Source organism: Nycticebus coucang, chromosome 10 (assembly GCF_027406575.1).
Source record: "Nycticebus coucang isolate mNycCou1 chromosome 10, mNycCou1.pri, whole genome shotgun sequence".
Lineage (NCBI taxonomy): Eukaryota > Metazoa > Chordata > Mammalia > Primates > Lorisidae > Nycticebus > Nycticebus coucang.
In genome coordinates, this window is record NC_069789.1 from 126,966,377 (window position 1) to 126,981,716 (window position 15,340).

Sequence of the window (15,340 nt, forward strand, 5' to 3'; positions counted from 1 at the left end):
CAGGGAAATTGCAGGTTTCTGAGCAGAAGGGTAACATGTTTTAAGCTCCCATGGAAAGCTGATAACAGAGTCAGGAGGCAGCCAGCTTTCTCTTTCTGAGGCCAGCCACCCTACACAGGATCCCACCAGCACCTGCACACGCTTTCCCACAATACATCTGCACATTAAAATGTTTCTGTGGTTTCAAATACATCACCTTCCCCTCTTCTGCCAAGTGCACTTCCCTCTCCTATGCTTGCAGAAGTGTAACAAAAATTGTGGACACTTCAGAATTTTATAACCTTTATTTTCAATCTGTCAGACTGCGCTGTTTTTCCCTGGGCTAGCCAGCATCAGTCTCTGGTTGCTGAATACCAAGCCAAATCCTGGCCGGTGTGGGGTGCCAGGAGGAAGGAGATGAGACCCAGACCTCAGGTGGTTCCTGATTTAACAGGAGAAACAAGATAATGCGTGAAAATGAATGGCTCACACTTTAAAAGCAACAGGTCAAACCTGGATTGCAGCGTTTGGGACGAGCCCTCCCTGCTGGTCTCTGGCTCAGAACCATGTGAACTCTCTTTGACCTCATTTAGCATTGCTCTTCCATCTGGGTCCCACCGATTTCTTTCTGCCACCAACAGCGACACTAGTGTCCAGGGGTTGCTTCTACGCTTGTAGCAGGAGTACTTTAGGACTCTTTACTTCAGCCTGGTCACCACCAGATGCCGGCTACCTTGTGGGGACTGAATTCCTGTGAGCTAAGTTGCTTCTGAAACTCTAGCCAACAGTGCTTTTCTGCTTGGCTATTTCTTCTTATGACATGGAGCTAAGCTCCTTCGGGAAGGAAAATTCAGTCAGAAAGGGATACCAGGCTGGTGAGAGGGTTTTTTTCAAAGTCCCTGTCATGGACTGGGCTTGAGGATTCCTGAATCTGGACAGGAACCCTCATGTCACCCCTCTCCCAGGCTGCCCAACCCCTGTGCAGGGCAGAGCACCCCCAAAGGTCCAGAGCAGGTCTAGTCCGTGGTGAAGTCCGAACTGGGCACCCCGTCTGTCTGACTCACACCCCTGTCTGCGTTGGTCACCTCTGCAGACTCTTTGCCTCTGCGTCCCAGCAGGGAGGAGCCCTGCTTGCGCAGCACCTGCAGCCCTTTCCCGAAGGTTCTGCGCACCACTGAAGAAGAGAAGTAGAAAAGCACGGGGTCCAGGCTGGCGTTGAGGGAGCTGAACACCACAGCCACCGCCCGCCACGAGGGGCTTTGTTTCGTGTAAAACCCCACCAGGTGGGACACGTTGTAAGGCCCGAAGCACACCAGGAAATTGAGGAGCGTCACGATAGCCAGCCCCACAGCCCGGCGCCGCCTCTGGGCGCCCACGTTTGGCTGGGAGAGCATGATCCGCACGAAGCGCCAGTAGCAGAAGATGGTCACGGCCATGGGGACGAGGAAAAGCACCAGGCACAGCTCCAGCCGCACGGGCAGCACCACGTCCAGCTGCCTCGGGGTGAAGTTCTCGTAGCAGGTAGTGTCGTTGACACTTCTGACCGGCTGGGTTGAGTTCAAGTATTGCACGATGATCACGATGCTGCAGTGGCCGAAGGACATGATCCAGGCGACCAGGGCAGCAATGACCCCATACACAGGCCGGCGGGAGAGCTTGTACTGCACGGGGAACGCCACTCCCAGGTAGCGCTCCACGCTGATGCCCGCCAGCAGCCACGTGCTGCAGTAGATGCTGCTGTAGAAGCCGAAACCCGTGAGGGCGCAGACTATCTCAGGCAGATACCAGTAGAAGTTGTAGGCGGCCTCGATGATCTTGAAGGGCAGCAGCAGCAGCAGCAGGAGGTCCGCCAGCGTCAGGCTGAGCAGGAGGACGTGCACCGGCGCCGGCTGCGGCTGGCGGACGCGCCCCACGAAGGCCCGCAGGGCCAGGAGGTTGGCGGGGAGACCAGTGAGGAAGATGATAATGTAGGCTGTGAGGATCAAGGAGCTTAGCCAGTAGGGCAGCATCCTGGAGGAGGGGGAGAAAGGGCAGGATCAGGACCCCTCCTGAGTCAGGACATCCTCCCTGGAACTCTCCCCTGCCCGGCCAGTGCTTTCTGCTGCCAGCACTGCAGGCTCCTATCACCTGCTGGAACTGCGCAGAGTAATTATTGACTTTGCCTTGGGCGGGATAATAAGCAGTAGTTACTATGTTTGCCGTCATGTGTCTCTGGGGGAGAACAAGCCTTAGCTTCCCAAGGGAATTCCCCCTCGGATTTCCCTAGCCTTTCTCCTTCCATCCTCTCAGAGACAGGAAGTTCCTGTTATCAGTTTCTAACTTTCTCAGTGGAGACCTGACAGAGGGAGGCGTTCCCGTGGCACAGAGCTGCGAAGTGCGTCTCAGGATAACCAGGCCGCGAGGACCCACGTGCCCAGCCCCAGCCCGTCTTCCTGCCCCCTTTGCTCTCCTGTTGCATAATATGGATCCTCCTCCTCTTTGTCCACCTCTGTCCAGCACTGGACTCTGGGGCTCTGTTGAAAGGGGGAGCAGGGGAAGCCTAGAGAGGGGCAGTGGAGAGGCGAGTGAGCCAGTGGGGCTTGTCCCCAGGAGATTTTAGAGAGATTCAGTAAAGCCCGCCGGCCTCCACTAACTCCTGAGCCTGGTGTCTTGACCGTAAACAGAATTCCTTTTCTTAAAGGGGTTACTCTGTTTCCACTTGGTTTGTAGCCCTTGTGGGTGCCCCACCGTCTCTCCCCTCCAGCCTCTCTTTAGGGTTGGTTTCCTGGCGGCCCTCACTAGCTCCTGTCTCTGAGCATGACCCTTACATTCAGTGTCTGACAGACGCCTGCCAGCAGCCCAACAGCACCTTCCCCTCAAGTTCTGTTCCCGAGCACTAAGCTGGCTGCCTTGCCTTGTCTGGGTTCCAGATAGACGCCTCCTTGGGATTAGTCCTGAAGAAAAGTCTGTAAGCTTCTAGGAAAGAGGAACAGAGCTTTAGCCCCTGTTTCCTTCTATTTCACACAGGAAAAAATGGTGAGGAACCTGGCTGAGAAAGCTCTTATACCAGCACAGGCCATGTGACCTGAGGGAGGCAGGTCGGTCACTGAGCGCTGTTTCCTCTCCGACCCGCAGTAAAGGCCTGGGCATCTTCTAGAGCTTCTTGCTTTGACTTCCAAACACAGATTTTTCTGTCCCTAATTCTGGAATCCTTTTTTTTTAATCCCAGGCATTTTTCTTCCTTCCCAAATCGGATTATTTTATCTTCTCTTTCCTAGGCAGTTTCTTCTATAATTCTACTCATTTTCAGAAAGGGGGTTTCCTGCTTGGTCTCTTGCCCTCGGTTTGTAACAGCTTTATTTTGCTCCTCTCGGCTGAAACAGATTGGTTTCCCAAGCCTGGGACTTGCTATGGTGGAAGTAATGTGGAATTTAGAGTCACGCAAATGTAGGCTTAAATCCAAGTCCCTTCCCTGTGACCTTGAGGCAGATTAATTTTCTGAACTATATTTTTTTGAGACAGAGTCTCATTATGTCACCCTCGCTATAGTGCTGTGGCGTCACAGCTCACAGCAACCTCAAACTCTTGGGTTTAAGTGATTCTCTTACCTCAGCCTCCCAAGTAGCTGGGACTACAGGTGCCTGCCACAATGCCCAGCTATTTGTTTTGGTTGCTTGGCAGGCCTAGCCTGGGTTTGAACCCAGTAGCCAGGTGTATGTGGCTGGCACCCTAGCTGCTGAACTACAGGCGCCGAGCCTAATTTTCTGAACTTGAGTTCAGTCAGGTAAGCGTGGGAATACTTACATTCCAGGATTTCTGTGAGGGTTCAGTGACTGCTGTGTCCGTATAGAGCACACAGGCCAGTGCTTAGCACGCAGGGATGCCCATACTCAATCCTTCCTCTCAAGGCTGTGGGACGGCTTCATAGAGAGTGAGCCACATGGTAAAATATCCAGAGGCTCAGGGCATAGACATGCCATCCTTGCTGGGAAAGCACCAGGAATTCAGAAGGCCTGAGCCCAGGTGTCCGCCTGGCTCTTTATAAGGGAATGGTGCTCAGGCTTCCTTCCTTCCCCCAGCTATTCCCTCTCCCTGGCGGCTGGGCCCAACCTCTGAACCACTCTTGTTCTTTTTTCACTGTTTTCCCCCTCTCTTGGCTGAGTAGCTCCAGCCTAGAAGCTCCTCAAAGACCTTTTGAATTACCAAGGAAATAAGGATAGTGAGAGCCCATTTTCCTCTTGAGCTAGGGAATGGGTCTCTGTTTTGCCACCTGTACCCTGGTCCCTGCTCATGTAATCCCCATTCTTTACCTAGGACATACCTATTTCCTATTATTTTTTCATTCACTCACTTATTCATTCATTAATTCATCCTTTTTATGGCCTAGAACCCTAGATCCACACATCTTGATATTTACCCTTTCTTTCTCTTCAGCACTACTCTCTTCTAGAACAGTGGAGTTTTATGTGTTTATGTTCTTCCCCAGCATGCATGTACACTTTCCAGATCAACAGGGAAACTCAGAAAGAGACCGTTCTCTGTTGCTTGCCATCAAATTTATTTGGCTCATTTTGCTTTTATGATTTTCTATAAATATTCACGGGGATCTGCATTTAATTGCAAAACGGAAACTCACTGGGAAACGAGCCTCCTTATCTCTGCCTGTCCTTCCCCAGGCCTTTCTCTGTCACAGTGATGAGATGCTTATGTTGAAGATACCTCAGTTAAACCCCCTCCTCCACATTCATGGGAATTAAGATGGTAACATAATAAAAGAAACTTTTGAACTCATGATTCAGGCGCCCACCTCTATCACAGGAAGAAGAAATGCAACCTCTCAGGCTGAATTCAAAGAGATAAGCTTTTACCAAAGCAGTATCTTGCACAATTTCTTTCCAGTTCAGTTTCCTGTAGTCATCATTAAAACCAGCTTGTCAGAGGAAGTTGGACCCATTATCTGAAGTGATGTATAATCACGTTCCCCACTTCTGTATTTCTCAGTCACTGCTCAGTCCGCTGTAATCTGGGCTCTCACTGTTTTACTAAATTTAGTGGATTTGTTTTTCTTCTTGTTTTATTAGTATTCAACACAGTTTCCACACCCTTCTTGAAACATCATCTTTCCACAAATCCTGATGCTTTACGCTCTTCTGGTTTCCCTCCCTTTCCTTTGGTCACTTCTTAATTTCCATCATGAGTTCATCTTTTCCTGCACATGAACGTCGAGTTTCTTAAAACTTAGTTCTAGGTTCTTTCCTATTCTCATCCTAAGCTATTGCGTCTGTTTCCAAGCTCCGATTGCCATCTTCGTGACCCTGATTTGGAACCTGCATTCTGGGTTTCTGTAAGCCTCACATCCACACGTGCATCTGCCTCGTAGACACTGCCATTTGGATATTTCACAGGAATTCAAGACTCAGTTTATCCAGAGCTAACCTCAGATCTTCCCCAACCAACTCAGCCTTCCTCCAGCCTTTCCTGTCTTGGGGCCATAGGTGTCTTCCGTGCCATCCCCAGAACCATAATCTTAGAGTCAACTTTAATATCATCTTCTTCCTTATCCCTAGAAGGTAATTCAACATCTTCCCAAATACCCCATGAGTCCATCCATCCCTCTACATCGTCACCATCCTATCTTGGTGCAAGCCACTGTCATCTGTTACCAAGATTTTTCCAGGGGCATGATTAGCCCCGTTATAGCCGCTCATGCCTCTGACCATCAGTTCTCCATACTGTAGTTACTGGAATCTTTAAAAAATATCAATCCTGTGGGCAGCACCTGTGCCTCCAAGGAATAGGGCACCGGCCCTATACACGGGGGTTCAAACCCAGCCTCGGCCAAAAACTGCAAAAAAAAAAAAAAAAAAGAAATCAATCCTGTTATACCATCCTCTTGTTTAAAACCCTTCCAGGGATTTCTCATTACTTTAGGATATATGTCCAAGTCCTTGGCAAGGCCTGCCCGACATGGCTCTTGCCAGCTTCCAGTCTTAGCTCATATCACTGTTCTTTCTCTTTACTGTTCAAGTAAGGCCATTTTTCATTCCTGTAAAAGTGCCGAGTTTCCTCCTGCCACAGGGCCTTTGAACCAGTCTCTGCCTAAAACGCTCATTTCTCATTGCCTGCTCCCACCTTCCCAGCTCATTCCTTTACTTCTTTCAGATAGCTATTTGCTTTCCTGATTGCCTAGGCTGAGATAGATTCTCTCTTACAGGTTCCTACAGCATCTCTCTTTTTTTTTTTTGAGACAGAGCCTCAAGCTGTCGCCCTGGGTAGACAGTGCAGTGGCATCACAGCTCACAGCAACCTCCAACTCCTGGGCTCAAGTGATTCTCCTGCCTCCACCTCCCAAATAGCTGGGAGTACAGGTGCCCGCCACAACACCTGGCTATTTTTTGGTTGCAGCTGTCATTGTTGTATGGCCAGTCCAGGCTGGATTCGAACCTGCCAGCTCAGGTGTATGTGGCTGGTGCCGTAGCTGCTTGAGTCACAGGCGCTGAGCCCCTACAGCATTTTTTACATTTCTGTACTATAGTATTCCGTTTTATGGATATTTCATTTTCTATTTATTCATTTGTCTGTTGATGGACATTTGGAGTTTTTAGTTTTTAGTTTTTGACTAGTATGAATAAGGCCACTGTGAACATTCTTTGTTAGGTTTTTGGAGACCGAGTCTTAGCTGTCCACTCTGGGTAGAGTGCCGTGACGTCACAGCTCACAGCAACCTCAAATTCTTGGGCTTAAGTGATTCTCTTGCCTCAGCCTTCCAAATAGCTGGGACTATAGGTGCCCACCACAATGCCCGGCTATTTTGTTGTAGTAGTTGTTGTTGTTGTTTGGCAGGCTCGGGCTGGATTCGAACCTGCCAGCTCCCGTGTATGTGGCTGGTGAACAGGCGCCGAGCCTCTTGGTTAGATCTTTGCATGCACATGTTTTCAGTTTTCTTGGGCAAATACCTAGGAGTGTATTGGCCAGTTTGTATGACACACTTTTTGTTTAGCTTTTTAAGAAACTGGCAGTTTTCCAAAATAGCTATACTACTATGCATCCCCACTGGCAATGTACGAGCATTCAGTGGCTCCACATCCTTGCTAACACTTGGTATTTGGTAGTCTTAAATTTTAGTCATTTTAATTATGGTTTCTCACTATGGTTTTACTTTGCATCTCCCTGACAACTGTTGAGGTCGAGCATCTTTTCAAGTACTTACTAGCCATCTGCATATCTTCTTTTGTGTTCATATATTTTGCCCACTTCAAAGATAGATTATTTTCATGTTATGAAATATTATTATTAATATTAGAGATATAATGGTGTGGCGAAAGCTCACTGCAGGCTCAAACTCTTGGGCTCGAGCAATTCTTCCACCTCAGTTTCCCAAGTGGTTAAGACTATAGGAGCATGCCACAGTGCCTGGCTAGTTTTTCTAGTTTTTGTAGAGACTGAGTCTCTACAGTGCCCTTATGGTGTCAAATACCTGGGCTCAAGTGATTCTCTTGCCTTGGCCTCCCAAAGTACTGAGATTACAGGTTTGAGCTACTGTGCCTGGCCTATTTTCATACTAACACGCTTGGAGGGTTCCTTATTATATCCTGGGCACTAATCCTTTGCCATCTGTATGTATCACAAATATTTTATCTCATTCTATGACTGAATTTTCATTTCCTTTTTTCTTTTTTTTTTTTTGAGACAGAGTCTCACTTTACATCTTCAGTAGAGTGCCATGGTGTCTCAGCTCACAGCAACCTCAAACTCTTGGGCTTAAGTGATTCTCTTGCCTCAGCCTCCCAAGTAGCTGGGACTACAGGTGCCCGCCACCATGCAGGGCTATTTTTAGAGACGGCGTCTTGCTCTGACTCAGAGTGGTCTCGAACTCGTGAGCTCAGGCAATCCACCTGCCTCAGCCTCCCAGAGTGCTGGGATTACAGGTGTGAGCCACCGCATCTGATGCTGAATTTTCATTTTCTTAATTGTGTCTTTAAGAACAAAAGTTTTAAATTTTGATAAACCAATTTATCTGGTTTTTCTTTTATGGTTTGTACTTTTATATCCTAAGAAACCATTCCCTACTTACCCAGTTGTTCTGGACTTTTCCTTCTCTGTTGAATTGGTTCAGTTTTTACTGAACCTTTACTGAAAATTGAATGCCTGTTTCTGGCCTCTGTTCTTTAGGGATCTTTATTCTTGCCCTTCACCTTTTTCACAGTCTTGATTACTATGTTTTTATAGTAAATCTTGAACTGTGACAGAGTCAATCCTCCAACTTTGTTCTTCTTTTCCAAAGTTGCCTTGGCTATTCTAGATTGTTCGCATTTCTATATAGACATTAAAATCAATTTCTACAAAGAATCCAGCTGGAATTTTGGTTGGGATCACATTGAATCCGTGGGTCAAGTTGGGCCCATCGACACAGGCGCAATATTGAACCTTGCAGTGTGTGAATATGACATGGCTCTCTATTTACATAGATCTGTAATTTCTCTCAGCAATACTTTCTAGTTTTCAGCAAAGAGGTTTTGCATGCCTTTCTTAAGTTGATTACGAAGTATTTTGGAGGCTACAGCAAACTTAAGTTTTTTTTTAAATTTTATTTTCCCTTTTTTGCTCTCATAGCATCTTTTACTGTCCCTTCCTCTGCCACACATCTCAGTTTATCCCATTGTTTAGTGTGAGGGTTTGCATCAGGAGGAGGGACATGGAGTCCTTCTCCCTGGATGAGGGCAGGGAACCTGGGGTTTTTTGTATACTATTATAAACCTAGAGCTTGGCATGGAGCCTGGCACATATTAGGGACTTGATAACAATTTCCTGTAAGATAAGTGGCTGGATACATGGATAAATTAGGAAAGAAGTCAGTTTTTAAAGGCTCAGAGATGTTTGTCCTCAGATGCCTTATTTATCTTCCTCCAGGACCTGATAAGAGATCCCAGCCAGTAATCAATCTAAAACTCTCTCGTGGATTAAGGCACTCCTGGCAAAAGCCACAGGGAATTTTCCGCATGGTCAGTATTGGCAATCAGGCTAACATACCTTTATTGTATAGATCCTCCTTGGCAAATGTGAGTTAGGAAAAGATATAAAACATTCTAAAACAAAGAACAGCCAAGGATTTTAGCAGTAATGGCACTAAGAATAAGTAAAGAGCTGTAGTTTCACTCCTTCATTCAACAAATGTATGAAGTCCCAGGATCTGTGCCAAGCATTGGAGACATCAGGGTTAAAAAAAACATAGATGTGATCTCACACTTATAGAGGTGATGAGGTTGGGCAATTAAGTTTGGGAACTCATCCTAGAAAAAGTGCTCCATAACTCACTGGTGAATATTGCCATGGTCACCTTCAAAGTAACCCCCTTGGGAGGCTATGCCCCTACAGGCTGTGCCAGTGTCCAGTCTACCCTTCAAAGCACTTTTTGTACATTTTACTGGAGGAAGGTGGACAATAAAGCAAATCTGAAGACGGGAGTAATTAAGCAGTGACAGACATTATGGAGGAAATGAAGCGGGTGATGGGATGGTGGAGAGAGTGACCAGGGTGTGGTGGGGGCTTCCTTAGTCAGAGGAGTCACAGAAGCCATCTCTGAGATTACTAGGAACTGTCTCCTGAGGAGTTGAGCTGAATTCTGAGAATGGGCTATACAGGATTCCTGCAGAAGAGCAGTCAAGGCAGAGGGACTGGCAAGTGCGAGGCAGAATGCGTCCTTGTGTGGGGGGAACAGAAAGGCCAGGGTGGTCACGGAAGGGGAGGAGGTTCTCCAGGGCCTGACTGTTCACAGTGACAAGTTGGGGGTCCTTTCTTAAGCGGTGGGAAGTCACGTAGGGCCATAAAAGGAGAACAACATGATGAGATGTGCGACTTTAGAAAATCAAGACAGCTGCTGTGTGGCCTCCAGAGGGACGAAGCTGGAAGCCGCTAGAGGGGGTGGGCACATTGGTGATGGCATTGATTAGGGAGAATTAGTTGGGATTTGGGAGACATGACTTTAAACAGCAATAAATAAACTACAGGATGCTAGAGGGAATCAGAAGGAAGATGTCTCAAGACTGGTAGATTCAAACAGTCTTGGAGATTTCATGGCTCTTCTGTGCAAATACAGTTCACCCTCCTTCCATCTGGGTATTGCCCTTTTGAGCCCGTGCAGTGGCCTTACAGGGGAACTTACTCTACTGGGAAGGTGGCAGTTTGCACCCTCCTCATTGGCATCTCCTCATTTATATGTTGTTTGTTTATTTATTCATTTTGAGATGGAGTCTCACTCTATCCCTCTGGGTAGAGTGCTGTGGCATCACAGCTCGCAGCAACCTCAAACTCTTGGACTCAAGTGATCCTCTTGCCTCAGCCTCCTAGGTAGCTGGGACTAAGCGTGTACACCACAATGTCTGACTATTTTTTTTTATTTTTAATCGAGATAGGGTCTCTCTCCTGCTAAGGCTGGTCTTGAACTCCTGGGCTCAAGAACTCACCTGCCTCGGCCTCATCTCTTTTAGTTGCCACTTGTCCAGTCTCGCCTCTGCTGCTCCAAAAGTGGCATCTTTCACTTTTGTAGACTTTCTAGTGATTCTCCACCTTCCTAATGCCGAAGTGTATTTTCATTGTTAAAAAGGGGTCGCGACCCACAAGGTTGAGAACTGCTGGGTCCCATCCCCAGGGCTGGCACACTGCTAAAGAAGAGAAAAATGAAGGAAGATCTCAAGGTGAGTGTCTTATGAGGACTCTTCAGACCCCTTCTCTGTTGGCCTCTATAGTGGCATCCCTAGGCTGTTACCAGCCAGTGCTGGGACCATGCCCCAGCCCCCTCTGCAGGGGCCTTTTCTTCCTTCAGTCTCTGTCCACCTGCTTCCTATTAATCAGACGTCATTCCTGGTTGATAATACCAGCTGTTGTGGCTGAATAATGGTGTCCCCAAAAGATACCCACGTCCTAATATCTACAACCTGCGAGTGTTACTTAACGTGGTAAAAAAGGACTTTGCAGGTATGATTAAGTCTCCTTCAGGAGACTTCAGACAGACAGGAGCAGGAATGGTGTGCTCACAGACCGAGGAGCGCCGGTAGCCACCGGAAGAGGCTGGATTTTCCTTGAGTCTCCAGAAGAAGCGTGATGCTGCTGAGACTGTGTGTCCTGTCCCAGTTGAACCCAGGCTGGAGCAGCTTCACAAGCAGCAGCAAGGGAATTTCCACAAGCGAGTTCCCCAGACCACCGAGAAGGGGCCAGCTGGGTTTCCAGAGAAAGAAGCACTAAGCCCCAGGGTGATGGGCCCAAAGCCTTCATTAGGGAACTAACTCACAGGGGGAGCTGCAGCACCCCCAAGGTGGACAGCCAGAGAAAGGGATGTTCTGCCTAAGAGTGTCCACCAGGCCGCCTCTGGGCAGGGTTTGTAGGAGGCCTCAAGGAATGTGGCTCAGAGCCAGGACTGGTTTCTTTCAGGCAGGGGTCCTCAAACTGCGGCCCGCGGGTCACATGAGGCGGTGTGATTGTATTTGTTCCCGTTTTGTTTTTTTACTTCAAAATAAGATATGTGCAGTGTGCATAGGAATTTGTTCATTGTTTTTTTTTTTTTTTAAACTATAGCCCGGCTCTCCAACGGTCTGAGGGACAGTGAACTGGGTGGCTCCCTGTTTAAAAAGTTTGAGGACCCCTGCCAGGGTTTCAGACAACAACCTGAACACCTTCATCAGTGCCTGGAGAAGTTCAAGGCCCTGGCTTGGGTTCAAGCCTGCAGGGAAAACATGCAGCTACCTGCCTGGAGAAGAGAGTGGGGGAAACTGGGAGACTCTCCACCCTGATTTCAGCCCAGAGATACCGATTTTAGACTTCTGGTCTTCAGTACTGTGAGAGAATAAAGTTCTGTTGTTTTACGCACCAAGTTGGAGGCAATTCGACACAACAGATGTAGCAGACAACGCTGACTGCCCCTTCTGTGCTACTGTGGGTCAGGCCCAGTGTGAAGAGCTTTGTAAAGACGAACTCACTTAACCCTTAAAACATTCTTGGAGAGAAGCACACTCATCCCTTTTACAGATGAGGACCCTGAGGTGGAGACACACTCAGGAATTTGCCTAGTAATGCAAAATATCTGGTAAATGGAGTAACTGGACTCTGAACGTGGAGGCTGTCTGGGCGTAGAGTTCAGGGTCTTCCCTGCCTCATTGTGCTCCCCACTGTACTGTGAGGGTCTAAGTTAGACCCAGCCTCCCTGGCAGCCACTGGAAGTTCTGTAGATCCAATAGGAGGACATGGGGGCCAGGCACGGGTGTGAGAACATGTCTTGAAGGAATGACCTTCAGTCCTGGACTCCCAAGAGCAAGACCTCTCAGCCTTTCACAGGTTCTTGTCCCTACTCTGACCCCAGATCCATGATGTTGTGACTTCTCACCAGTCCTCCCTCTCTGTCGCTAAACATTTTGGATACACAGGGAACAGAGGGACATACCGTTTACTGTTTCTCTCTCCTGAGTTTACTGCATTGTTTACTGTCTACGGTTTCCATGAATGTTTCTAGGGATCTGGATTTGATTGTGAAACAGAAATAAGAGCTCGGGTGTGGGAGGCAGGCAGGCTGAACTCCTCATGGACCTTCCAGCTGCGTGGGGATTCAGCAGTAGAGGCGGGCTAAGTTAGGAAAGTTAAGCTAGCTCAAAGGGAGATTTCAGGGACCCCTCCTCCCAGCCAGCTGCCCTGCCAATCCTAGGGGTGCCCTTGTCCTCGTGGTCAGTTCAGTATGGGAGCTGGAGCTCTGGCTACCACGTCTGTGTTCCTGGCAGCAGAATGGAAGGAAAGGAGAAGCGTTCCCCGCTTCTCAATTTAAGAGACTTCTCAGAAGTTCCGCGTGACACTTCTGCTAGTAACTCATTGGTCAAAACTTAGTCAAGTGGTTACACTTGGCTGCAAAGAAGTCTGTGTGCAAAGTGCTGTCACAAATCAGGCTTTTTAACTAAATGAAGAAACCAGTTGTATCTTACCAATTATACTCCTGGGTTTTTTTTCTCAGATTAAAATGAGGATACAAATGATTAGGATACAACGTTTGCATTTGTTAGGTAAAGTCTCCGTTGTAGCTGTGTCCCGCACCCAGGAGGTGTATCCTTGCCTTGCGCCCATTAGGTGGGAGCACACCGATTCCCCCTCCCTCCTCTCCTCTCTGCCCACCCTCCTCCGCTCCCCCAACTTGAATTGAAAGGAGTTTTTCCGTTAGTTCATCTACTGGCTTCATATTAGTATTGAGTACACTGGATACTTGCTTTTCCATTCTTGTGATGCTTTACTAAGAAGAGTGAGCTTCAACTCCACAAATTATATGTCTGAATCTTTTGCAGGTACCCTCTCCCCCAATTCTACAGCTTTTGCATTGCCTCCCCAAAGGCCTGCCGTGGACCCGAGGACCACCACATCCCTGCTTGCAGCATTTGGTCCGGCCTGCTCTCCGGGAGAACCTCAGCAGATGGGAAAAAATGCAACACAAGAGCAGGGCAACCAGCCAGGCTGTTGTCTGGTTCTGTGACCCCTGGGCTTGCTCTGGGGGTTGGATAAACATAACTCAAGCCAAGTTCCAATAGCAGTGTCAGTTTCGTCTTAGAAATGCAAAATTACAGATGAGCAGTCTACCAGGCAGCACCCAGCCAGCTATAATTGGGCAAAATTTAGATTGCTCTTCTTTGTATTTCCTTTGACACAGTGCCATTCATTTTCCAGTTTTAAAACTCAGTCAGCCATAGAGCTGTGGGATGGAAGCTGGGATGCTACCCGCCAGTGCAGCGGCCTCCCAGATGATGCAGGGAGGGAGAGCCTCACTGCTGTGTCCCTCAGTGCCAAGCTGGGCAAGACCACAGCCGACCCTGCAGCGGAGAAGAGGCAGGGCTGGGCACAGGCAGAGTTTTCCTTTTCCCAGAGGCATCAGAGGTAAGCTAGGGCCTTTGGCTGCCTTGAGGGCAGAAGTGGCCCCTCTGGTGGCATTCGGCTGAGGACATGGGTGAGGCTGCCAGGCTTGGCAGAGCAGATGAGAAATGAGGAGAGGAAGCGAGGCTCTCTGAGAATGCTCTGCTTGGGTTGAGAAAAATCAGGGAGCGGTACCTCCCTGATGCTCTGTGCCTTTCCCCCCCAGTTTAACCCTACTTAGCATCTATGATTTGCTTCTTTGAAACACCAGTTAGCGCCTCCTTTTCCACTCCCTTAGTGCAGTTGCTTAACCAGGGTGAAGATTCTGGGCGTTAGATTTCCCATCCTATGTCTTTCTCACTCCTAATCCTCCCTCATTCCTCTCCCATCCCCCGCAGACTTGCTACTGTGCCCTCCCTGGACAAGAACCATTCTTACATGTTTTTGAAGCTTCAGAAGTGCCCTCCACACACAGAGATGAGGCAACAGGTGTCTGCAAGAGGCCCTGATGCCCGGCCACGTCTTCCTCTTGCAGATGCCTCTTGAGCTCTCCTGAGGAGGGGGAACTTGGAGGGAAGAGGATTTGATGGCCATTCTCTCAGCCAGATTGTTTCACACTGTGGCCTTTGGCAGTTTAGGATTAAAACCTATGCAGAGAGGGTGTCTGCTGGCCTCGGGTCCCAGGCTGGCCTGCTACCTCTGGGTGGCTTGGTGGGCCACACATGCCTCCAGTGTAGTCCAGGCTGAGGTCATCCCTGCTTGAGCCACAGAGGCTGAGAGAGGGCAAGGACGTGTTACTGAGCACAGAGGGAGGAGCTCTGCGTCAGGACCCGCCTCACTCACGTGGTTTGCAGTTCCCACCCTGCCCTGTGACGTCAGCCCTTCTGGCTTCTACGAAGCATAATTGTATCAACCAACTCACTTCTTTGTTTAACTAACAAAGCCTGGTCCTTTCAACATTACTGAGAACCACGGACCTGCATTTCTTGCTTCTGGTTGCCACATGCCAGTGTCTCAACATGTCTTTTACAACTGCTGGGGTAAAGGATCAGATGAGCAGAGACATGCCTCTGGCCTGGGTAGGGCTTGTCAGTGGAAAAGAACCCAACTAATATAAAATAATTGAAAGAGGTCTATTCTGAGCTGAATAGATGTGACCCAGGGAGCCACACCCAAGAAACCCTGAAGTGGTCTCACCGTGGTTGGGTTACAGTTTGGTTTTGTGTATTTCAGCGACACAGGAATTACACATAAAGTCATAAAACAATCCGTGGAAGGATGACCATTTGTTTGGCACAAAGAGGCAGGACATCTCGAAGCAGGGCATTATAGGATATAGGTGGGTTTAAAGAATCTTCAGTTTGTAATTGGTTAACAAAATAAAGCTTTGTCTAAAGGCTTGGAGTGTCTTAAGATAAGGAATTCTATTGATTAGAGACAAGCCACCAGACCTTTTCTGGACATATACCCAGACTCAAGTCATCTGTTAAGTAAATTGAGGATTTGT

At 48.3% G+C, this 15,340-nt stretch overlaps 1 protein-coding gene across 1 annotated transcript; it reads right to left on the reverse strand.

Moving 5' to 3' along the window:
- Positions 1 to 302: 302 nt before the first annotated feature.
- FFAR2 (free fatty acid receptor 2) lies at positions 303 to 2,043 on the reverse strand. Its single transcript, XM_053606811.1, has one exon. The coding sequence runs from the start codon at positions 1,986 to 1,988 to the stop codon at positions 996 to 998; it is 993 nt and encodes a 330-aa protein (XP_053462786.1). The 5' UTR covers positions 1,989 to 2,043; the 3' UTR covers positions 303 to 995.
- Positions 2,044 to 15,340: the final 13,297 nt, after the last annotated feature.